Here is a 27,255-nt window from a genome sequence, read left to right on the forward strand (position 1 = left end):
TTAAACTCACCTGTTTTTGCTTTAACAAGTAGGGCATGCCACCCCCAGTGGCTGTGTGCCCATGCTGGAACTTGGACAGACTGTTCAGATTCTGGTGTGGGCTACCATTGTAAGATACTGATCAATATCCCTCTTCACCTGTCATGTCTGTGCCCTATATTACTTCTGCCCCTGTCAAACCCTCTCCATCCAGGCAACTTTTCACACCTTTTTCAGTATTTAGACTTCATTCAGTAATGATGTTGCATCTGTACACAACTGTGATGACAGTTCTAATAGCTTTTTCTGCTGATTTAATCCTAGTCTGTTTGCGTCACAGTGACGTTTTGTAGAAACGCCAGAATTTCATCTTGGTTTGGGGAGGAGCTGCATCATACTCTGTTTGAATCCAGAATCCAGTCATTGTTTTTAAGAATTTTCACTATAATAAGATAGCACTAGAATCCCTGAAGCCTATGAAAAAACACAATCCTGGCCCACCTTAAATTCCTTCACACCCCTCCGTCAGCATCTTTTCTTTTGTAAATGTGTAGATCACCACAAGCAGCCTGCTATTCTATCCAACCCTGACAGAGCTCAACTTGGGCAAAAAGTTCTTCCAGCTGAAGACTTTTTATCTGCGTTTGAGGTGCCTGAAGTTGTATAGGGTAAATAATACAGTATAGCATTATTTGGAACACATGCATTTCATGTCTACAAAGATCTGGGTAAGTGTAGGATGAAAGGAAATGCGAGGCAAGAAATGCTGAACCCATGCCTAAAGCAGAAACTTTTTCCATGTTATACTAATAATGACGTGAAGTATATAATGTATGAAGACTTTAGTCCAAATATCAAATAAACGCGTGCACTTTTATTCAAGAATACAACCAAAGTAAAAAAAAAAAAAAAAAAAATCATTCAGAAATGCATTCAGACAGTATTTGCATTATATTGTGAAATATCTCCTTACTCCATGAAGAAATACCTAATCTAGAATAGAAATGCATTCAAACAATCACCCCTTATATAGTGACATTAATGGCATACACAAGGGAGGGAAATTTACACTACAGTATAAAAGTGAAAAAAGCTCTGCAATATCTTACAACACTATAATAACAGAAAAATCTGTTCAAATAGAGATAGAACTGTTAGGTCAGTTCAAGTGCAGTTAACAGAGTCAATTTAAAATAGGTAATAAAAGAAGAACAACAGTTTCTAAAAACATAAATAAGAGGTGGATCTATAACTGTGATTTACATGTTATAATTTAGTGAAACTCATGAACACTCTAATAAAAACCATAAAACTAAACCAAAATTCCAACTAAATTTGTGAGGCAAGGGTGGAGTACTTACTGCAAGAACACTAGTCAGGTGATCCAGGGTGCAGAATAATCTTGTTTGCCACTGCTTGTGGAAGTGCATACCAAATAGAGCAATCAGATTAGCTTGAAGGTTTTGTAGAAATAGCATAAGTCGAAATATTCCATGTAGTTTTCTCCCTAAATTTGAGACTTCTCACATACAGACTACATTCACTTTAGTCTAAAGTTTAAAATAGATTTATTGTTGTGTGATAAATTTAAGCTGTAAATGAATAGTCCTCCAAAATTACAACCAAAATACATAATATGTAGCAATTCTTGTAGCCTTATGAATAATGCCTAAGAATTAAAAGATGCTTTAATTTCAACTGCTCTTAATACAAAATTTGGAACAGTGTTTATTTAATGTAGTAATTCACAAAAATTTGCAACAACCTGACGGAAGGTGATGCTATAGATTGGCAATTTCTCTGAATTTGCCCCCCTCAAAACCAGCCAGAGAGCAATTGGAAGTTCCTTGTTCTGTTTGTCAGGTGTTCTTTCAAAGCAGCAATCAAAGATTGTGCATGTTAGTGTATATGCTTTGTATACATACACATTCAAAACTTGGAAAGATGGGCAGTTTAAATGGGCTCTTCAGGTTACATTTTTGGACATATCATTTTCTTATGCTTTATCTTCTGTTCTTTTTGTGTTATTGTCCATATTCATGTAAATTAATATTTTACTCTTCTCCAAAATTTTTAAGTTTATGTGGATGTATTAACAATGAAATGTTACCACTTATTTTACTTCTTTAAATATTAGGGGATGTAAATAAAGAGGTGAGAAGTAACAATTATAAACAGTTTAATTCATAAATAAATGATTGTATCACTTCTCTGCTGTTCTTTTTGGTCTGATCAGTGACATATTTGTTTAGCAATAGTTGGAAGCTGGAGATAGCTACGCAGTGTACTACTAATGTAATGAGCTTTTGCCGATATTTTGCTTCCTAACCCAGGATATTTTCCCTTCACCCTTTTGGAAAAATATCAATTGTGTATGTGTATAGTGTTTTCATATTAATTTTATTTTTGAAGTATATTAGTATATGTACTGTTAAATGGAACTTTTTATTATATTCTTCTTCAGAATCAAATTATTTTCTTGGTCAAGACTGCCTATAGAAAAGTAGTCATCAGTTATAAATATGTTGGTTAAATTTAATTCTGAAATTTGGTCATTTATTTTTGTTATAATGCCATCTCAGTACGTGTCATCCTTGCCATTAGTCCATCAAAGTGTATACAAAAATGATGCACTGGTCTGTGTGTTTTTGTTTCAGGTCTCCCATATGGATGGGAAGAGGCTTACACAGCAGATGGAATCAAGTATTTTATCAAGTAAGTCCTCACTTCAAAGCTCAGGCAGTAGCTTTTACACATGTGGAGGTGATAAGCACAGATGGCAGCCTCTTCTGCACTGCTTATATACTTTATCTGTTTTATTCTTAGGAATGGGTGATCAGTTACATCTTTCTTCATATTTTAGTTAATGTGGTTCGCAGTTTAAAGTTGACTGTTAATTCTCTGTCCCGTACTTTCACAGTTTTCACTTTCTTGTACATTATTTGACTGTTTTTTAGTTTACTAGTTGGTATGCATGCAGCCCACATTTGGAAGAAACCAACCACTGAGTTCTAGTATGTTTAGTTAAACTATTGACATTTTTGCCTCTTGTATTTGGTAAAACAGATTTTCATTCATCCAGCTCCTGAACTTGTGCTCCTCATCTGTTTCTTTGGGAGCAGCAACTTAACCTGGGTAACCTGAAATCAAAGGGTGCAAGGCAGAGGAACCTGCAGTTTATAAAATGCAATTACTGAATGCGTGCAGCCATTGCCAGACATATGTTTACACTGTGGCACATTAGAGAGATCACTCAATCTGGTAATAATACATAAATTGATTTTTGAATGTAGGAGACAGGAAGCACAAGCCCTGTAGATGATTTTTTTTTTCAGAATATGAAGAAGAATTAACATGTTTCAGATAATATCAACTGGTATGTGTAATGTTGGAAAGAGGTTGTGTTTAGTGTATATTTATATGGAAAACAAATAAGATATATGTAGTAAATTAAGCTTTGAGAAAGTGTTTTTGTCCGATTCATGCTCTAGTTCAGCAACTGTGATGCAGCTGGCACAAGAGAACTTCTTCTTCTTCTTTCGGCTGCTCCCGTTAGGGGTTGCCACAGCCGATCATCATCTTCCATATCTTTCTGTCCTTTGCATCTTGTTCTGTTACACCCATCACCTGCATGTCCTCTCTCACCACATCCATAAACCTTTGCTTAGGCCTTCCTCTTTTCCTCTTCCCTGACAGCTCTATCCTTAGCATCCTTCTCCCAATATACCCAGCATCTCTCCTCTGCACGTGTCCAAACCAACCCAATCTCACCCCTCTGACTTTGTCTCCCAACCGTCCAACTTGAGCTGACCCTCTAATGTACTAATCTAATCCTATCCATCCTCGTCACACCCAGTGCAAATCTTAGCATCTTTTACTCTCTGCTACCTCCAGCTCTGTCTCCTGCTTTCTGAGCAGTGCCACCGTCTCCAACCCATATAACATAGCTGGTCTCACTACCATCCTGTAGACTTTCCCTTTCACTCTTGCTGATACCCGTCTGTCACAAATCACTCCTGACACTCTATTCCACCCTACCTGCACTCTCTTTTTCACCTCTCTTCCACAATCCCCATTACTCTGTACATTGATCCCAAGTATTTAAACTCGTCCACCTTCGCCAACTCAACTCCCTGCATCCTCACCATTCCACTGACCTCCCTCTCATTTACACACATGTATTCTGTTTTGTTCCTACTGACCTTCATTCCTCTCCTCTCTAGAGCATATCTCCACCTCTCCAGGGTCTCCTCAACCTGCTCCCTACTGTCGCTACAGATCACAATGTCATCAGCAAACATCATAGTCCACGGGAACTCCTGTCTAATCTCGTCTGTCCACCTGTCCATCACCATTGCAAATAAGAAAGGGCTCAGAGTTGATCCCTGATGTAATCCCACCTCCACATTGAATGCATCCGTCGCTCCTACCGCAGACCTCACCACTGTCACACTTCCCTTGTACATATCCTGTACAACTCTCACGTACTTCTCTGCCATTCCCGACTTCCTCATATAATACCACAGCTCCTTTCGAGGCACCCTGTCATATGCTTTCTCCAGGTCCACAAAGATGCAATGCAACTCCTTCTAGCCTTCTCTAAACTTCTCCATCAACATCCTCAGAGCAAACATTGCATCTGTGGTGCTCTTTCTTGGCATGAAACCATATTGCTGCTCACTAATCATCACCTCAATTCTTAACCTAGCTTCCACTACTCTTTCCCATAACATCATTCTGTGGCCCATCAATTTTATTCCCCTGTAGTTACTGCAGTCCTGCACATCCCCCTTATTCTTAAATATTGGCATCAGTACACTTCTTCAAGAGAAGTAAAGAGGAAAATAGTAATAAGCATCAGCCACAAATTCAGTCTTTGTTTAAAAATGTTTAGTGTTTATGCTACCTTAGTGAGGGCTGAAAAATGTGTTTTTAAAAGATTAATATACTTAGTGGAGTGTCTTTATTATATTTTGTAAATATAAATAAATATAGAAAAAAGGCTAAATGAATTCCCCTTGTATTACTTCATTCTTCTTGTTATCATACATTATAATGTAAAATCCTCACTTTTGCCTCTCTATGTAGGTTATATGTGCTGTGGTGCTACTTTAATACTCCTAATCCTATCCAACAAACACTGTGGTTGTCCTGTTTTGTGTTGTAGCTGCACACAAATACAGAATGAGCAAACAGACTGAAGTGTGGGGATCAAATGCCAACCAACTTTCACCAGTTTTGATATGTCTGGTTTTGCTCTTTGAAGATGCTTTTTCTTGTTATTAAGCAGTTGTAGAGAAAGTTCTGAACTTTACACGTGCTTTCCGGCACAGGGCCAAGTTGCAAAAATATAGTCTAGATGACATATTAGATCAGTGAAAAAGTGCATCACTGGATACTTACTTTACTTCCATGGCGATGTCAGCTTAACACCTATGGTCAGAATCCAAGGATACGTTGATAATTCCATGTTGAGTTTCCTGTTTGAGCCCATAAGTATTGTGCCTTTTTTGTGTTTTCTGTCAACATGCCTGGATCTAAAGAGTGATCTGGCCTGTAGTTTATTTAATGACATGACCTGGAACTGCCTTATTTCAGATACATAATGAACAATAATTTGTTCTGAGTGACAGAAGGAACTGATTGGGTGTGGCTTAAAGATATACAAGAGATCTGTTTGAGCCACAAGATTTAGGTGCCTCGGATTAAGGATAAAGTTAGAGCCAAAGATTTATTAGAGATTGGAATTGAGACACTGTAGAGCAGGGCACTTCAACCAGTGGCCTGTGAGAAAGATGTTATATGTAATGTGTCCTTATTAGACCTGAGAACCACCTGATAATTTTGCCCCCAGTGGATCAACACACAAATATTTGTTTCTAGATGGCTACATTGTCATTTCACCTATAGTGTGGTGTGTAGTTTCATCTTACCTTCCCCTGGCACATGTGCATTGCTGGACAGTATAGCAATGTCTGTAGCCTTTAAACTGTTTAAATATACAATGGGAGAACAGTTGAGAATATACCTTTTCAAGAGCATTCCTGTTAGCACTGCTCATAGAATGAATAAGTGCCACTAAAGCCTTTTCTGTACTGGCCATCCATCCTGAGATGTACCATGTTCAACTGCTTTAGTCAATTGTATGTTTTGTTTTGGATTCCATTATAGTAATAGTGACACAGTGGAGGTCATGTGTGACATTACAATGTTAACTCTTTCTCACCAAAACCTTGCCCATTAATTGGCACTTGGCATAGCCTAAACAATTATAACTAAGAATATCTTAGTTAAGTTAAAAATGGTTGTAATAATAATAATTCACTCATTAATAATTCATTACATTTATATAGCGCTTTTCTCAGTACTCAGTGCTATCCACACAGGGAGGAACCGGGAAGCGAACCCACAATCTTCCACAGTCTCCTTACTGCAAAGCAGTGGTATAATTTGAATTTAAGTGTGTATATATTATGATCTGGCTTGCTGTAAGTTAGGCATGTGTCCACAACTCTGTTTTCACTGAGGACTAGGGTGGCATTCCCCCACAATTTTCTTTCTTTTTATGAAATATATCAGCCATAAAATGAATATTTGCTAAACCAAGGCAAACTACAAATGTGCCAGGTTTGTAATGTACCCAAGTTTTAATGTCCCACAAGAAATGCCAGTGTTGCTGATTGTGAGAAATATAGCTTGAAGCTGAAATTTTACTTTTGCTCTGACACTCAGTGTCCTTGATTGTTGTTGTTCTTGTGGGATATCTGAGGACACATGACCATGAAGATAGAGGTTTTAATTTGTGAAGAGAATTTATGAATTGGCAAATATATGTACAAATCAATCTTTACTTTCTCTGTTTGTGGTTCAGATGTTGCAATAGGCTATCAACAAATAACCCAGACAAAACTGACTTGATGCAATAAACAAAGCAATACTGTTTATTCATAACAGAAGAATAATAGAAGGCAAATATGTGCAAGTATTTACAGATATAGAACAATTGAACAATGTAAAACATAAATGTAGCCTAGCTTAGTTTTCTCTCTCATGACCAGCTTTAATGTGCTTTTGTAAGATTTCTGGTCTTTAACTGGTCAAATGCACCAGTGTTTCTCTAGTTATAAGTTTCTTAGCATCTGCCAGCTTTGGTAATGGTGGCAGTTTTTTTACGGCTTGTTTGTACTTGCTTCTCATCCCCCACTCCTTTGTTAGGATGTAAATTTATTTGTGGGCATCGCACACTTTTTGAAGCTGCTGCCTGACAGTGTGACAGCAACTGCTGTGAACTGAAACTCTACTTAAATTAATTCGGTAATGCGAGATAATCATGTCAACATCCGTTAAAAATTGGTTCTGAGTTGTATTTGTTTAATTTCTGTGTAAATACCTATTGTTCCAGAGTGAAGGGCGACGGCCAAATGAGAGTGTATGGAAGTCCTTGATCTTTTGGCAAGCAAGTGACCTGAGGCTGCACTTGAATTGGTTGATTTCAGATTTTTCCAGGGCCGCAGCTTTCTGCACTCGGGACACTCCCATATTTATTGGCAGTGAATTAGTATTGTTTTAGGTGTTTTTTTAATCTAATGTGATCAGACAATTGTCAGCACACTATTTCATGTTCACATCAGTGGTTCACAGTTCTAACCTGCCATTAACATAACTACAGATGAGTGAGCATAACTTTAGGTAGATGCCAAACGCAAGTGGAACTTTAGAAATCAAAAAAAATTTGACTATTTCATCAATGAAACACTCCTTCATAACTTTCTCACTTGAAGAAAAAAAGAAGATAAAGGAGCTTGGACCGGACTGACCTGACTTAATAATTCAGTAGCAGGCAAGTGATCGAGGACAAGCTTACACATGGATTTTTTCTCGATCTTGTTACGATATAGTGGGTTGGAGAATGACTGACTGTTATGACAAACGAAGTTGGTTACCTGGATCTGGTGCACATAATGACTTTTTTGTTTTCCCTGTTTGCTGTTTCAGAGTGTCAATACCGAAGTGTAGTGGATAATAAAGAGGGTATGAAACCTAAAACAGCTTTCTGAAAAATCCAAACAACATCAAAGTAGCCGCAGTCATTCACACCAGTGTTTTTCAACCAGTGTTCCGTTTCACGGTGGTGCACTGTGGAAATAATAGTATAGTGCATTTGGGTCTGAACCTGAGAATGACATGAAGTCCATGTTATTGGAAGGTTATGGAGGTAGGGGTGCAGACATTATAGTGTGTGTTTTGGCAGAATGGGGAACTTGGCAAGTTGGCAGAAGATTGGGCAATTTAGAGACAGGTGTAGTATAAAATATGGGTGGCAGGTGCACCTGTTCCTTTCTACATCTATAGGGCAAGTTATGGGAAGAAATAAAGGGACTGTAGATGTCAAGGACTGAAGTTTTATAGCACAGTAGAAATGGGAAAGTTGGCATCAGATTGGGCAGCATGGTGGAAAGGGTATGATACGTTTTAGCCTGGATTCGTCCTATGGGTCTGGTGCTGGACAAGCCAAGATGTGCATTGATACTATGATGAGGACCATGAGAGAATGTGGAATGACCAGATAGATAGATAGATATGAAAGGCACTATATGAGAAATAGATATGAAAGGCACTATATAATAGATAAGTGCTATTTAAATTTGTCCCACTAAAAACTTCATCCCCACCAAAATTTTTCTCATTAGCTGCCACTGATATACAGTAACTCTATTATGAATGTATTTCTGCTCTTATGATACAACACTGGGTTACTCTTTTGTTACGGACTACACCCAGAGCCTGGCCTATTCAAATGGCGGCCCACGGGCCTTATGCAGCCCAGAAACTACCTTCAAGTCACCCAAACCATGTTCCCACCAGAAGTGCAGAGGAAAAACTGAGAAAAGCACATTTTGTGAGCCTTCACAAATTCCTACATAAATTCATACAGAAGTACAGACTATGAACGCAATACTCCGCGTAGCCTAGCAACATTCAACCTACAGTGCAGTGGTAGTAGTCTATGATAAATTGATTTTTTTGTGTGTAGTGGAAAGTTGTACTGGTACTTTTGTGACAACTGGTTGTGGCATCGAGTACATATTAATTTTATTAATATTGATATTTTATTAAGATTTTATAATCAATTGCGTGGTCAGTTGTATTCCAGTTTCATCAAGTAAGTACGAACATGGATTTTCACAAATGAATCTAATTGTTACTCCAGTTAGAGCCTCGTTACTAACACTGTCACCGCACTTTTCTTCATACAATTGATTGGCCCTCCACTCACATGCTTCGATCCTGCAGAGGATGACGATCAACCATTGACACTCAAAACAAAGAACAAATTAGACTGCATTTGATGAAAACATGCAAAAAGTTAGGAGTTTTCTTTAAAACCAAATCAAATTAAGCACGGATTGCTTTGCAGGACCATATAACGTTTTTGTAGAGTGTAGGGCTCAAATGTAGAGAAATTTTGTGTTTGGAATTTTAAACTATCAAACACAATGTTTTGCAGTAACAATAGCACCTTTGTCTCACAACAAGGAGATCTTGGGTTTGTGTTCCAGGTCCTCGCTGCATGGAGTTTGCAAAGTACTTTGAGTAATAAGTAAAGCACTCTATAAATGTAACAAATTATTATTCTTGACGAATTTTCAGTTTCAAATTTTAAACTTTATTATTTTTTACCAAATAAACAAAACATCTATACCTTCACAGTACCTCAAACTTGATCCAAACATATCGTATGCATACTGCCATATTTTTGTTTTCAAAAAATGCATTGCTAATCACCCTTGTGGTGATTTAAAACGAACCTATGTTCCCTCAGTGTGCAGAAGATGTTGTATTCATGTGTGTTAGTTACTGTTATCACTTGTTTTGAATTTGTGCAATGATAGCTTTGATATTATTGATAGTTCTTTTTTTATGCTGTTAAATGCACTTTGCGGTGTGCCTGGGTCATATTTGACCAAGATATTTATTTTATTTCAAAAGGTGAACAAATGTTATTGCTAATACTACGTGCTATTTTGTTTTTATGCACTTTGAGATCTGCCTAGGTCAGATATGACCAAAATGTTTATTTTTTTATTTCAAAAGTGGAAAAAAGTATTGCTACTACCTCATATTCTGTTCAGTTAGCTTTTTTGTTTTTTATACACTGTTTGATGTGCCTGTTTCAGATATGACCAATTTTAAAGGGAAACCATGAACAAACATTACTTCTTTTTCAAAACATTCGTTTGTGTTGGTTTAACATTTGTTTTTACCTGCTGCCTACCGCACACTAAAAATTTCTGGCCCAGCTAAATTTCTTGGTTTGAAAATTTTGCCCAACTGAATTTATAATTGAATAGCTTTGCACTAACAAACAGGGCTTGTCAGTTAAAATTGGAAAAGCTGAGTTAATATTATTCTCACGGGCGGCACGGTGGCGCAGTGGTAGCGCTGCTGCCTCGCAGTTAGGAGACCTGGGTTCGCTTCCCGGGTCCTCCCTGCGTGGAGTTTGCATGTTCTCCCTGTGTGTGCGTGGGTTTCCTCCCACAGTCCAAAGACATGCAGGTTAGGTGGATTGGCGATTCTAAATTGGCCCTAGTGTGTGCTTGGTGTGTTTGTGTGTGTCCTGCGGCGGGTTGGCACCCTGCCCAGGATTGGTTCCTGCCTTGTGTCCAGTGTTGGCTGGGATTGGCTCCAGCAGACCCCCATGACCCTGTGTTCAGATTCAGCGGGTTGGAAAATGGATGGATGGAATATTATTCTCACTGTCCCACAAAGCATACAGTACAAGACATCCTTGAGCCTGGATATGTAAGCACTAGTGATATTTTATCAGAGACCCAGATGGGTCATTCTTAACAGAAGCCCAGTATAAAAGTTTCACAGAGATCTAAAACTTTGGAAAAAGTTAACTGTAAGCAAAGCGGGACTATAGCTTAGTCTCATGTACCATGCCAAAGAAAAGATGGCAGTGCCTCTTTCTCCTTTATTGTGTGTAAGATAACAATAGCCCATTTATAAGGCTCCAGTGAGCATGAAGACAAGGTTTCCTGACTTTTCTCTTTCTCCTGTCTGTTTTGAATTATCAGCATTTAGATCAGAGCAAGTTCATAGTAAATGTGTATGGTGCTGGGCAGTGCATGTTTCTTGAAAGTATTCAAAGGTATTTATTCATTTGATGTGATTAAAAACTTAACAGCTTTGCTAGGAGATTCGGACATTGCTGGCATGAAATTGTGTCCAACTCTTCATGGCAAAGCAGTATTTTTTTGCTATTTCTGAATTTTAAAGATAAATACATGCAATGAAAGGCCAAGTTATTCCACATCCCAAATCACATTGTCAGTGGTTCACACTGGAGCATATTCAGTAGATAACCTATTTGAATTCCTGCCCTCATTTGAAGTTCTCCCTTTGTATTATGTGACTAATTATGGTCTGAGGTGTAGGGAATCTCAGCTAAGTGAGAATCTGCTCCTTGTCCTATCATTAAAAGGTAGTAGAACAATCCTTACTCTTTGTGAACCGTGACTGACTATGCAATGCTGCCTTACATTTTAATCTCCCATCATGCTGGAGCGGTGTCTACATTTTGGTCCAGTTACACTTGACCTTGTCAAAGATATATGGCACACTAGTATGGTACACGTCAAAAAGCATGTTAAAGAAAAAGAAGGAAACCAGACAACTCTTGTCAAAACAGCAATGGAGGCATAGCAGTATGCAGCTCATTAGAGGAAAAGGATAACACCAGCAGAACAACATAAAATGTGCAGGAAATGGTGGAGCTACACCTGAAGCAAAATGAGCACAGTGCTAGCAAAGCTGGAAATTCTCAAAGGATCCTGCAGCCTTGGTTCTTTGCTTCAGATGGAAACAAATAGAAGCAGTGTGGGAGGCCATAGATTAAAGCATCATCGACTCTGATTTCAAAGAGGATTCATTTCTTACGGCTTAAAACAACACAAATATGTCTCCATTTTTAAAATGTATTACAGGCTTATGTCTACATTATTCTGTTTTGCAGATTCTTGTATTTCTCTCTGCTTACTTGTAACTATTAACTACTGTGCAATCAGTGAGAAAATGCATGTAGTGTTTCTTGATTTTTGCATTATCCACAGTTTACTGATGTATATATAATTTGCTGGTTGTACCTGGAAATGCATCACCACGTATAGCACTATAAAATCAACGCAAGCTTTAATCAAGCTGCTTAAGCCTGTGTTCTAAAAGGATACAGATGGCTAGTGTAAAAGTGATTTTAAGTACAGATGGCAGGAGTTCTTTCTTGATTCTTCAGAAAATATCACTAAGCGTGCCTGTCAAGTGGACAGTGCTTTTATAGAGATTTAATTGAACATCCCAAAATCAAGGTAAGCAATTCTGTGGTCTCTGATGAAGCCTTGAAAGTGTTAAATACATTGTTGAAATGCAACTACCAGCACTTTTTTTTTTTTTTTTGTGTTGGTGCACATTTCTTGCAGTAAATTTACTCACATCCTTTCATCCATGTAAAGCCACCATTGTTTGGTGCTTCTTGTATTTGTTTTGTTTGCAATCTCAGATGTGAAGTATTATGCCCTTCATACAATTAAAAAGTGTTAAGAGTCAAATTTTGATTATGTTTACAAAATAATCAAGCCTAATTTACATTGGTACTGTATGAATATGACTAGCTATAGCGTGTATCATCAGATTTAAGTTTCCACCACACTGATTTTTTAACAATGCCATTTCTTTAATGCCATGATCAAATTAAATTTTTGAAAACCTCCAGAAAATAGTCGATGCTTATCAATATGGAAGGGGTTAGACTCATTTTTAAGTTTCAGTAGCTTTGCTTAACAATATTCAAGGGTACAGTATTTAAATAAAGGAAATTTGAGGTAATAATCTGCCTTTGCCATAATTGCCATCCTACCACAATTTCTCCAAGATCAAGGTTTGATTTTTTTAAAAATAATAATATAAAGAAACCTTGAAAAACATTTCCTGATTTGCAGGCCCCTCCTCTCATTTTCCTAGTTCTTCATTGACTTTCTCTGGTGAGAACTGCAGTATCAGCACTCAATTCTCAACATTAGGCTCTAGCAGCTTCTGGGGATTTCCCAGGGGCTTCAAAGCCAACCATGGAATATAATCCCTCCAATTAGCACCCTAGGCTTTCTTCCAATGTACTATGCCTGGTATACCTTAAAAATGGCTTGTGTTGATCCTGAGAAGAAGTAGGGTGTATTCTGGGATTCTCCCATATTGTTGAAATCCTCATCCTGTCATGAAGTGTGAGCTCAGCAAAATTGCACAGGAACCTCTTTTTGGCTGGTTGTACTTGTGGTCTCATTCTGTCGGCTACTGTCTTAAGAATAGGGGAGGATGAGCATGTATAAAGAATGAAACTCTTTCTGGAATTAACCATAGCAAAGTGGTCAATGGGGAGAGACCAGACCAAAAGAACTCCAAAAATAATATTAAATGAGAGTCATAAAAAAATTAAAGGAACTTCTGGGCAAAGATACAGTGATGCACCCTTGGCACCTAGCCTAGTGGTAAGTTGTCACCTGCAGGCCCCTGGTAATTGAATGACTTGTGTAGACTGGTCATGCTAAGCCTGAAGAAGCCATGTGGAGTTGTCTTGAAAGCTTACAACTTGAACAGCTAAATGAAGAGTATGAGGTCAGTTAGGATATGTGGCATGGGTGCCACAGACAATCAGAAAAACACTGGATACAAATAAGATCTGTGGCAGAGGAGCAAAGCAGAAGCAGCCATTTACTTAGGAGTACATTATTACTCTCCTCAGATTTGTTGGAACTCAGTCAATCCTAAAGAGTTACACAACAATGTTCTTTGGATTAGTGAGTTAAAAAGTAGAATATTGTGGTCAAAATGTCCAGAATATAGTTGACATTGTTTTCCACTGTAAAAACCTTACACCATCAGTCAGGCATGATGATAGTAGTGTCGTGGGTTAGTGCTTTGGGACCAGGACAGCTTGTCATCACTCAAGGTATGATGTAATCCGGATTCAGACAATTTATCAGGAGAATGTCAGGCTATCTGTCTGCAAGCTGAAGCTCAGCTAGGTTGTCCAGAAAAAACACTATCCAAAATGCATCAGTAGGTCTACTTCAGAATTGATGAAGAAAAAGAAAACTAATATTATTACGATGTACTCAATCCTTAAACTCCACTGAGATGTTATGGGCATGGCCTGAAATGAGCATATAATTCTATTAACTCTTCAGATGTCACTGAAGTGAAGCTGTTTTTTAAGGAAAAGTGAGATAATATCTCTCCATGGCTCTTTAGGTTAATAACTATGGGACATGTCTGGTTTCATTGAGTGAGGCTAAGGCAGACGTTTTCATGTGACAAAGTACATTTGATATTTCATAACTAAAACAAATTTTTTTCTAGTTTATTAATTATTCTTTGTCACTTAAAAGTTCATTTTCATTTATTATGATATTTTGATTTGAGAACATTCACTGCAAAAAGAAGTAATCCAGAAACTGACAGGACAAATCCTTTTCCACACTCCTGTAAAATGATTTGAATGTCATGGGTCATTAGAGGGCTGTAAAGAAATTCATTGTCTATCAGTATGAAAGATAATTCATCTTATGCACATATACAAGATAAGACACTACTATTCTATGTCCATTTGTCAGATGCATTTCATGTCTCAATCGAGTAACAAAGTGAGTTTGGAGCAGAAAGAAATATAAAGTCATGCAATAAGATATTTATTTGATTCAGAAGCAGGGTATGCTCAAACACATGGCAAGAGGTACAGAAACTCGAACGGAGGCTGGTGCTTGAGTGAGGATGGCCCCACCTGACTCCCTACTCCTGAGGTTCCTCCTCAAACGAATAAATCAGTGCCACAACTGAACTATAGTACTTCGCGTGATGACAGACAGACGTCGGAATATATATATACTGTATATAATATATATACTGTATATATATATATATATATATATATATATATATATATATATATATATACACTGTATATAGAGATAGTAAACCTGACCAGGGTCAGAATGTGAAAAATCTAAAATTATCAGGCTAACATCTGTAGCATTGTAGGCAAACCTTACTTTATTAGTCAAGCATTATGTTGAAAGACTTGATACTCACTTGTGGAGGCATGGGTAGGTGTGGAAGTTGTTTTATAAGTATAGTTATACATCTAGGGTCTGATTTGTAAAATGATCATATGAACTATAACCAAGTATGAAAACCTTAAAACCTAAAGTGAAATAAGAACAGTATCACATCAACTTAAGGTGGTGTAAGTTATATCAGTTTGTATGCCAATTATTCAGATAAATCAATCACATTTAAGATCAAGTTTTATAAATGAGGTCTCTGGAGCAAAAAATAAGCTCAGTAGGACAGTTAACCTGACTGTAGGACCAATGTGATATTTGCACGGATCAAAACCCTGACTTAAAAACAGGTTTGCAGTCTTTGTGAAAAATTTTAAATAGTTGTCACTAGTGAATTTACCAACAGAAATACCTATATGTTTCTTAGGGATTTATTCAGTAAAACGGAGTGCTAATTGTTGCCAGAGATGCTTCCACCCTTTATGTGCAGTTAATACTGACATTGAAACAAAGTATTTAGTTTGACTTTTTTAGATATGACTATATAGTTAGAGTTTGTATATTTTTTTTACTTTTCAAACTTTTTAATTATGTTGGGGATACATACTCTTGCAAGCATACTATCTGCTTTGGATTCATTTTCCTGTTGCATCCACTTCCATCTGTATTGCAATAGAATGTTGCAATTAAGAGAGTTAATGGCTTGTGCTTCAAGTACTTGGATAAGCCCTTCAAAAAACTCAAAGAACAAAGTATTAGATTAATTGGTAACATAGTTACAGCTTAGCTCCAAGTGATGGAGAACATTGGTTAGCACTGGGCTAGTCATCAACATAATTCAGCATCTCTTCTTTCCTCTTCTCTAAACATTTGTTGGTGTAACACTAGCTAGGCATGAAGTGCTCATTTGGGGGAAAATGGTCCCTATACATTTTCCTAATTGCAGTACCAGACCAACAAAATGAAAAATAAAAATGTAAAGGTGTACATAAGCAGATAGAAAGTAATGGACACTATGTGCTTTAGTAGACCAATTGTGCATTATAATGTTTCACTGTCAAGATGGCATGGGTACTTAACATATTGGTCACAAATCAGTACCACAACAAGACACTGTTAGATAGAAATGTTATTAGAGAATAGACATTCTGTCCACTTCAGTAAAGCTTGACAGCTTGAAGAGGAGTTATTTGCTTTGAAGAACAAACCTGACTGAGAAGGCAGGATCAGTAGATTGCCATGGTGTTTATCTCAGCACCATAGAATATTTCTACATCATGATCTAAAATCCATGTGCATGCTGGCATTAAAATGATGTTATTACCGGACTTGTTCTTTTGTTTTTATGATTTGCTTTGATCCAAAGAATTACCGAATCCAAAACAAATTTTCAGAAGAAGGCAGTTGGTTAAGTGCCTAATCTTTTAAACAAGACATCAGTGTACTTTCCTACTGAAATGCATTCACTTCTCAGGCATATTATTCTTGCCAACTCAAGGCTTTAGAGTTATTTACCAGAGCAGCTTGCTTTAAAAAATGTATATTTTTATTTTACAAATGGTTCACTGCATACTGTACATGTCAACTTGATGTCCTTGTCATGTTGAAATTATGGGTACCATGGACCAAACAAACAAAGCTAAACAAGTCTGTTTAGATGCTCTGAGTCCTTGCCCCATTAATCTCCGCTCATCTCTTGGTCTTGATGTGTACATTGTGTGAAAGCTCTTTAACCTTCACATCACTCCACAGACTAAAAATAACCTCCCTGAGTAAGCACATGTGTCCCAGGAAATGCAAAATGCTTACTTTGGCTCTGCTTGTAGGAGTATGGATATGCTTTATTTTTCAGATTATCCCGTTGATAGAATTCTGAGTACAATTGTATTGTATCTAGAATTTGACTTGCTCTACCTCACCTTGGTGATTATTTTCTGAAACAAAGGCATGGAACTTCTGCTGGTGTGGGGATGATGCTTGCTTTATCCTGTGAAAAGGTTGATTGTGTAACTGGCATGACGGGTAGTTTCATATTTTAACCCAATGATTTTTGGAGCCTTTAGTGGGCACAATCACAAAATTCTTTACAGTTGCTAATTTATAACACCTTTCAACTAATTTTTGTATATTACTCTTTGCTAGGCGTATGTTCTACTATATTATGATTAAAGTAAATTGCTAAACCATACAATATTTACATACATTATGTTATAAGTAAAACCATATACTGCATCAGCCCTGCACCCAATAATAATAGTAGCAGAATTCTCATTACAATAAGACACATAAAAAAGGATGAAGTGTTACAGATCAAATGGAATTCTGCCAGTTTAAAGGACCAAGTCTAGATATTATTAAAAATTATATGTTGTAAAGCAGCAAAGGGTTGGCAGTATACAGTATTTAGGGAGTGATGAACCACCACCAACACTGGACAAACTGCAGAAGTTTGCATGACCAGCTTTTTATTCTTTAGTCAATGGCCACTTTATTAGGTTTTCATATTCATTAATACAGACAGTCAGTTGTGTTATTGGGCATCGATATATAGAGTTTAACATAAAGACATGCTCCAAGAGCTATGGTTGTTTCCCATCCAAATGTTAGAATGGACAACATGCATGATCTAAGCAACTTTGACCTTTATATGGTTACTGGTCCCAAATGTGGTGTCTCCGGCATCACAGTGATGGATGTGTTCCTGAGATTTTTATTCACTTTAGTGTCTAGTGTTGTAAACAGTGAACTGCAATGAAAAAGGTAAGAGGAGAATGGTCAGCTGTTCATAAGCTAACACAAAGTCCATAGACAACAAAAGCTCTTTATAACAGTAGTGCACTGTAGCACATGAATATACAATGCTTCAGACCTTAAAGTGGATGGATTGCAGGAGCAGAAGACCACACCAGGTTCCCCCTCCTGTCAGCTAAGTACATGAAAGTTGGCCTACATTGGCTATGTGCTCACAAAAATGGAGAATTGAAAATTGGAAAAATGCTGGCTAGGTGGAAGAAATCTCAATTTTTGCTGTGACATAAGGTCATAATTTGGCATAATGGCATGAATATTTTCTATATTCTGTCAATGGTACAAGTTAGTTGTAGTAATAGTGTAGGAAATGTTTTCTTAGCACATATTCGATCCATTAATACTAGATGAATGCCATTTAAGTGCCACAGCATACAGTACTTATGCATTGTTGCCAACCATGTGCATCTATTTATGGCCAAAGTCAATCCTTTCTCAAATGGAACCTTCTAGCAGGTGAATGAACCATGTCAAAAAGCATGAATCATCTCAAACTAGATCCACAAGCATGACAATGGTTTCACTTTACTCCAGTGGTCCACACTTTCCCCAGATTTCAGTCCAATTATATTTGGAATCAGTTGGAATGGGAAGCTTGCAGCATAAATGTGTGGCCACACCATCTGCAGGAACTGTATGGACCATTTTTTTTCCCAGCACCTTGTTAAGTTCATACTTTTAACATCATGTTTTGCCAAAGTAAAGATATACTACCAGATAGACTGGATGTGGGACCACATTTTTCAAGTGATGATTTTCTGAAATTTCTCATTTTGTTTCCAACAGCTTTCTTTCTAGATCTTTTATACTGTATGTGCTACATCAACCTGACTTTAGTAATTGTTTTGTAAATAAATACTTGATTACTGTCAGCATCTTGTGAAAATGTACTAATTGAGTCAAACATCTGTGTTTGCATGATATTTCAATTCTGTTTTAAATAATGTGTTTGATGGTGAACAGAGGCCTATTTCAGTGTATTTTACTCAAAACCAGTTTCATGTGATGTCAAAAAGTTAAGTAACTTCCAAAGGGTCGGAATGTGTAAAAGTATGGTCTCTTGGTGACTTTCTTAGCCAGTGAACCAAACTGCTTATCCTGCCACAAACTTTTTTTTTTTTTTTTTTTTTTTTTGCTTTTTGCAAAGATTTTGGACAGATTTTTAATAGTTCTCCATTTGTTATATTTCTTATTTTTTCCATATTATACAGTCACATGAAACAGTTTGGGAACCCCTCTCAGCCTGCGTAATAATTTACTTTCAACAAAAAAAGATAACAGTGGTATGTCTTTATTTCCTAGGAACATCTGAGTACTGGGGTGTTTTCTGAACAAATATTCTTAGTGAAGCAGTATTTAGTTGTATGAAATTAAATCAAATGTGCAAAAATGTGGGTCCCCTTGTAATTTTGCTGATTTTAATGCATGTAACTGCTCAATACTGATTACTTGCAACACCAAATTGGTTGGATTAGCTCGTTAAGCCTTGAACTTCATAGACGGGTGTGTCCAATCATGAGAAAAGGTATTTAAGGTGGTCAATGCAAGTTGTGCTTCCCTTTGACTCTCCTCTGAAGAGTAGCAGCATGCAAAGCAACTCTCAAAAGATCTGAAAACAAAGATTGTTCAGAATCATGGTTTAGAGGAAGGCTACAAAAAGCTCTCTAAGGTTTAAACGGTCAGTTTCAACTGTAAGGAATGGAATCAGGAAATGGAAGGCCACAGGCACAGTTGCTGTTAAACCCAGCCGGTCTGGCAGGCCAAGAAAAATACAGGAGTGGCATATGTGCAGGATTGTGAGAATGGTTACAGACAACCCACAGATCACCTCCAAAGACCTGCAAGAACATCTTGATGCAGATGGTGTATCTGCACTGAATTGTAGACCGATGTACAATTTGCACAAAGAACATCTGTATGGCACCGTGATGAGAAAGAAGCCCTTTCTGCACTCCCATCACATACAGAGTCGCTTGTTGTATGCAAATGCTCACCTAGACAAGCCAGATTAATTTTGGAACAAAGTGCTTTGGACTGATGAGACAAAAATTTAGTTATTTGGACATAATAAAAAGCGCTTTGCATGGCGGAAGAACAACACCGCATTCCAAGAAAAACCACCTGCTACCTACTGTCAAATTTGGTGGCGGTTCCATCATGCTGTGGGCCTGTGGGACTAGTTCAGGGACTGGGGCCCTTGTTAAAGTTGAGGGTCGGATGAATTCAACCCAGTATCAACAAATTCTCCAGGATAATGTTCAAGCATCAGTCAGAAAGTTGAAGTTACGCAGGGGTTGGATATTCCAACAAGACAATGACCCAAAATACAGTTTGAAATCTACAAAGGCATTCATGCAGAGGGAGAAGTACAATGTTCTGGAATGGCCGTCACAGTCCCCTGACTTAAATATCATCAAAAATCTATGGGATGATTTGAAGCAGGCTGTCCGTGCTCGACAGAGATTTTGTATGGAAGAAATAGTCAAAAATACCTCCACCCAGAATCCAGACACTCATCAAAGGCTATAGGAGGCTCAACTAAGTATTGATGTAGTATCTCTGTTGGGGTACCCAAATTTATGCACCGTCTAATTTTGTTATGATGCATATTGCATATTTTCTGTTATCCAATAAACTTAATGTCACTTATGAAATACTACTGTTTCCATAAGGCATGTCATATATTAAAAGGAAGTTGCTACTTTGAAAGCTCAGCCTATGATAAACAAAAATCCAAAGAATTAGGGGTTCCCAAACTTTTTCATATAGCTGTAATTATATTTGAAATGTACACATAAAAAATGTTATAAAGAGGAAAAAAGCACTAAATAACATGTTTCAGTAAAGGTTAAACTAACCAGTTAAGTGCATCGATATTAGTGCCAAAGAATCCTTTACTCCAGTGCCCCAAAGCTGAACACTGTGTTGCCGTTGCCCCTCTATTTAATATAATTAATAAAGGCATGAGGCCTTGAATTGCCTGTACACAGGGATGTATTTTTTGTCTAGCTCGTTCTTAAAAAGTCACTATATTTTGAGAGCAGGCTGCAGCAGACAGGTTCATGCTCTCCAGCTGTCTCCCTTAAATAACACCATGTGTCACATTGAGCACACACAAGGGCAAGGCAAGCTGTCACAGTACAGCAATGATCTCACCAGGCAATACTGGTCAGGAGAAGGCATGCAAGAGAATTGCACATTGTCATTCATACCTGCAATCCACTGCACGATGAAAACTGACCTGGTCTTCCTTTCCATTTTTGCCTGTTTCTTTAAAGTGTGCAATGTATGGACATGATTCTGTCTGAAAGTATGTAAATCTTGCCTGCATGCAGTTTTGATAATCTAGCATTTAATCTGTATTTTTGGTCAGGAGTTTAAAAAAAATAAATAAATATGGGCCTTTGTCTCATAACAGCTTTCCTTTGTTATGTTACTGCTTCTTGCACAACCTCAAACATTTTCACTTTAGTAATGGAGTTCACAGAATGAAGCACATCAATCCATTCTTCCGTCAGACCCCTCAGCAAGCTCCTATAGACAGTCTTGGGTAAGGGTCTCAGCAGACTTCCTGTTATCTCATTGTGGCATTACTATGAATATCTTGTTCCAGTATACTTTTCGGAAAATGCTTTTTCAGTCTGACTTTTCAGGCCAAGGCATTTGCAATTTACTTTGTTGTGGTGTTTCTTTTAGGTTAGCCTTCCATCCAAGATAGTCTGTGTTCATTGCTGTTGAGACTTATGACAGGGTCTACAGGGTGCAAAATCACCATAAACAGAATAGGAGGCATTTTGTGCCACAACTGTCCATGAAATCGGTAACACTTAGAAGTTTGAGGATGAGAAGTTTTTAAATATGATTGGCAAAGGGAATACAGTTACTGCTTAGAATTTCAGAGAACACATGATTTCCATGTTGTATGCCGTGACTCTACACAGTATGTTGATTGTTAATTGTTCAAAGCTGAAAGTGGCTGCCACGGCCAGTTTCAGTCTCTTGAGCTGCTATGAGCCCATGACCTCTGGTAAAACAGTTGATGTTAACCCTGCATGCTTAGCAGGGTCAGAAAAACAACTTAATTAGAACTAAAAAAATGGGAAAAAATGTTGTGGGCTGGTCTGCTTCCTGGCTGATCTCGGAGCACTTGGGCTGAAACAGCAGAATGTAACTGCTTGGAAGAGTTAATATTAGTGTTCCTGTATCTGAGCCTGACACTTTGTTACTTTGGAAGGCCGGATAATTTCACCTGGATCTACTATACTTGATAGTAGAATGGGTTGGGGGGTTACTAAGAGTAATATGTTTGGCACACATATAGAACTTTTCTTTTACAACCGTTTGGCTTTGTTAGTTTCAGAAGGAGGGCACCCCCTGACAGCTCTCCTCAACTAATAATTCCAAAAAGAATTCTCTAGTCAACCAAAAAACAGACACATGAAGGAAAGTCGATCATTGGGAAACATAAGGAAAGCTAAGCAAAGCTGGCTACCACACTGGACCTTCCACAATATAACCTTTTTTCCTCTGATGCCACTTTTACCCCTAGGAGTCACTTGCCATTTGCCAGCCACACCTACAAAGTACAACGCAACAAAACATGATCACTTTTTTAAATGCTTGGTTCACTGTTTATTAAAGACCATTCAGTTCTGATAAAGTACATAAATAAAAATACAATTTTAAAGATTCTCCATTATATAATTGCACAGCTTTTGTCAAATGTTTTTGTTGCAAAACACAGTACAAATAAACATATTACTAATAATTCAATTGTCTTTAAGCTTAGTCCCCTTGCCTACCAACTACCACCAAGGCTTTCTCTAACAGAAAGTGCTAAGGAAGATTCTGTCATGGTTATTTTCATGAGTTTGGAACTATATCACATACAATACTGTATGGGCCAGATCTGTTTTTGTGCACAATACACATAATATATTTGAAATAATGATTTCCTGAAACAAATAATTTCAATGAGTTACAAGAATTTCACATTTTCTTGGTGCACACATCAGCCTAATCTGGGTGACACAGTGATGAAGTGGTTAGTGCTGCTGCCAGACAGCTGCAGAGTCCTGGGTTTGAATCCTGGGTCTTGGTATTGCCTGTGTGGAGTTGTCTCTCCAGTCTCTGTTAGTGTATCTGTCAAAAAGATGTGCAGGCTTGGTTACTCTAAATTGGCCCAGTTTTCTTTTGAGTGAGAGAGTGTAAATGATTGTTCCTTATGAATTATTAGAGAGCCCTGTCCTTGTTTGTTTCCTGTCTGGTGTCTGATGCCACTTCCCAGTTCTGATTAATGCGGTAATGGGTATAGAAAATGGTTGGATCGCCATCACCTGTCAGAGGTGAAGAAAAGCCAGACATTTCACATTTTTTGGTAAACACTGCAACCAAACCTTTAGAAGGCTTGCACACTAGTGAATCTTTATTTCTGCTCCCAGAACATTTAATTTCCAATCTGTTCTGACCAAAGTAGTGTTTGCTGTGTCAAACTGAGCTGCTTTCTAGAACAGTATAGATTGAGTGGATGTTTACTTCATGACCATTCACATTGTGGGCCTTATGCAGATTTTATCTGGATCTGAACACCCTTCATGTTGCTGCCACCCATTTTGACCCCAAGAACTGTGATGTTACTGTGATACACATGCCAATACTACAACTGCTACTACAACACAATGCTTCCATGTGGCCAGGTCAATAGTGATTTTAAGACTTCTGGGTATGTCATATGCTAATCTTCATATTCATCTACCATTCTCATTATATCACCTTAAGGTAGCCTGGATACTTATTGAGCTCACTAAGGGTTAATGTTTGAATACCATGTCAAGGCCCACAGCATGCCTCGATTTTCATACTTAATTAACATACGCAGCAGGTATTTCTTTTTGTTCAGCTTGCTTGATGTGTGTCAAAGACGACATAGGTCAACACAGGCCACATCCTTGGGCCTTTTCTTTTGCTAATTGCAGCTGGGTTCAGTGCTTCTGACCGTGAATTGGGTCTCTCCCAAGAGTAACCAGGGAGTCCTCATGCAATAAACTAGTGAACACTGCAACAAGTACTGTAGAGGAAAGGTGAGTTGTAATATTAAGGGAAGTGATATTAAAAGAGCAAAGTTTAAGTACTGCTTTTGTCTTAGGCAGTGGTAAGAGGCGTAAGAGCAATCTACATCTTTTAGCTGCAAAGATATAGATTAAGCTGCATGAATTTCTGTGTGAATCTATCATTACTTATTCCATCATCTCTTTTCCTCTGTGAGCATGTGTGAACTTTAAATACATTACAACCTGTCATTCTTCCTTCATTGTAAATTTTGGTGTCCCATAGAGATGCAACCAAAACATTTGTGAAAAGCTACTTTTTGGGAGTTTGAAAGCTATATATCAAGGAGATCTAATTAACCTTTTGTGTTCTTCTCCAGCCATGTGACTCAGACAACCTCGTGGACTCATCCAGTGACCAGTACACTCAGCTTGCCATACTCTGACAAGGAAGAAACTACAAGAGGACAATGTGAAAATCAGAACTGACTGTTGACATGAGCATTGTACTCCCAGCCCCGACTGTGGACATATAAATGCTTTGCTACGGGATCTCTTGAAATTAAACTGTAAATTTAGTTTTTTCTTTTTTAATATTTCAGTGAGTGTCTCCATCCCTGAAGAAATTGTTAGAACTTCTACGGCTGTCAGTTTTTAAGTTCTATACTGCAATAGATACCGTGTGAATCACAGAGGGCAACACTTCAAAGTCCCTTGCACAGTTACTTCATAAAATAAGTGCCACATTTCTGGTTTTCACATGAGACTGAAGGAGAGGATGGCACATCAGATCTGCTCAGCCTTCTAAACAATGATGCATTTCTCCTAAAATCATCAATTCTTATCTGAATGGTGTTGTGCTCCGAGGTGATAACCACTTTTATATTCTGTGTTGACAAGAGTTTGACGTGCAAGCCAATCGAACACTTCAGTGACAATATTTCACTATTGCTTCTAAGTGAAGTGGACCTAACCAAATCTCCACACAGGGATTCCTGTGAAAATACATGTTTCTAAGAAAGGAAAACAAAATTCAGATCCAAAGACAAAGGCTGGCCTGGTATCTAAACCTGAGATTTCAGAACTTTACAGATAACTGAGCGTTCTGAGAGGAAACCACATAAGAGACTCATGGTTTTATAAATGCTGTAAAGTCAGCATTTCAGAACTGAATCCTGTCCTAAATGACTACAGGAAGCTGGAGGATTTGAATTAGACAGTGGAAATATATTTACACCAAATGTGTTGCTATGAACCATGACATAAGGCAGTTTTTCTTCTTACTGGCTGCAGATAGACAGAAGAAGACATTTACTCTTGAAGCATGATATAGACAAAATAATCTCTTTGACCTATGTGCAAGGCAGTAGCATGCAAAACAGTTCAGAGAAGCGATTCTCATCTTCAAGCCAAAGAATGAGAGAAAGAAAAAGGCTTGAGTTCAGTTTAAACATTCAGTTGACATGAAGACAGGCATTTTTCATCTTTGAAATATACAGTAAAGTGAACACTTTTTTTTGTTTTGACTTTTATGAGATTAGAGGACATTCTATATTTGTTACCCTTAGTCTGCAGCAATGTATACTGACTAGTGCCTTTCTGACTAACTGCCCATCAATTATATACCAAAAATCTTTTCCCAAGAGGAAATTTTGCCTTGAGCTGTCTGTCCTGCTGGGTATGCAGCAGGTAAAGTGGAGTAGGACTGTTGTTGAATTACAATTTGGAAAGTGAGAATACCATGGTACTGCAGTGATATTACTGAATGTCTACACTTGACCACAACTCAAAAGTACAAGATTTACATATGTTTGAGAAATGTTAGATTCAATGTTAGATACACTACAGTCTGAGACAACAGGGCTGCTGTCAGTGTCAGTGAAAGGGAATGAAAAAAGAAATGAAGGAGCATTTCTATAGGTGCACAGTGTTTATTTTGTTGTACACATACATGTAAATATAAACTGTGTGTATCTGCATCATTATGTCGCTGCATATGTTACACTAGTATATTAAATCTCTTTAGTGTTCATGGGTATCTTAGCCCTCAGTGGCCTCTCAGGCTCAGTGAAGTTTATAATGTGAGACCTTTCCCTGCGTGGCGAGGAATAACGCGTACAGTATAATTAACATCCTCATTAGAATTGTTGCCTTATCAGACTAAAATTCCTCTGTTCCTGCTCATTAGTTGTATGTTTTCTGGGTCATCCTAATTCAGTCTTTATTTTAAAATATATATTTTGTTACATTTTGTCATAGTGTGCAACACTAGACTTTACAGAACAATGCAAATTATTGGTTAGATTCCATTGCCTTTCAAGATTTTGTTCTGTCTGAATGTACTGCGATGCTCTGGCCCTTCCCTGAATTTGGACTACTAAAACAGAACTGAATATCTGATCCCATCTCCAAGAAGAGGTGTCATGGAGATATAAGACAAGCCATGAAGCCCCTTCACTTGGGAAGCTTTGATTTGCTTCAGCAATCTGACTGCCCTCAAGGTTTTAGTTGTATGCAAATTTGTCAGTCCATTATCAAACAGGAGGATGAGCAGTAGTCATCAGCATTTAACTGGAAATACACATCTGGTTGTTGGTGTAAACCTTGTGTATTATGCTCACCATTTTCCTCTGCCCCCATTCTGCTTTGGATAATAGCATTGTCTCTTCATCTGCAGTCAGATCTTGCCTGTTGATGACATGAAAGGTTGGCTCCCCTGAGTAATGGCTGACTGTGTGACAAAGATAGATCAAGTTCTGCAAATTGAATAATGTTATTTTTACTTTTCACTCAGAGCTGACTTTTTCCTAAATTGAAACCTGTTTAGTGTAACACTTGTATTTATTCCATGACAGAGTCTTGTTTTCCCCCTTCCTGCTCTACAAAGCTGTGTTCATGAGTGGTTTATAAATAAACACCTGACAGTTGTTTTCTGACAAGTGTTACACATATATGGTTAGAATGCCCAATATGCTTTCATTTTCTTAACATGCTCTTTCACTACAGGGAGATGAGGAGTCAAGTCAGCACTGTGAGGGGGGAAAGGTCAGAACCAGTCCAGCATGGGATGGAGTTCCATTACAAGGTATTAACGCAAAAATTCACAGTTGCCAATTAACAACCTCTTGGAGATCTGGAAGGAGACTGGGGTCCTAGCGAAAACCCATATGGACGCAAAAAGAGTCCACCGAGAGAGAATGATTGGACCTGGAAAAAGCCCAGATCCCAGTACATTCTAACCATGATACAGTACATAATAGTTTGACATGAAATGTAGGCAAGAGGACTCATTTAGCACCTTCTGAAAC

At 37.8% G+C, this 27,255-nt stretch overlaps 1 protein-coding gene across 5 annotated transcripts in view; it reads left to right on the forward strand.

The window, feature by feature from the left end:
- The window catches only part of stxbp4 (syntaxin binding protein 4), a 184,544-nt gene extending 157,658 nt beyond the window's left edge, over positions 1–26,886 (forward strand). For all 5 annotated transcript variants that reach the window (XM_028818679.2, XM_028818677.2, XM_028818680.2 and 2 more), the window contains 2 exons: positions 2,637–2,694; positions 24,328–26,886. In XM_028818679.2, coding sequence (XP_028674512.2) covers positions 2,637–2,694; positions 24,328–24,436 — 167 coding nt within the window. In that variant the 3' untranslated portion in view covers positions 24,437–26,886. The remainder of the gene's footprint in view (positions 1–2,636; positions 2,695–24,327) is intronic.
- Positions 26,887–27,255: the final 369 nt, after the last annotated feature.

The sequence above is a fragment of the Erpetoichthys calabaricus genome, chromosome 14 (genome assembly GCF_900747795.2).
Source record: "Erpetoichthys calabaricus chromosome 14, fErpCal1.3, whole genome shotgun sequence".
Taxonomy (NCBI): Eukaryota; Metazoa; Chordata; class Cladistia; order Polypteriformes; family Polypteridae; genus Erpetoichthys; species Erpetoichthys calabaricus.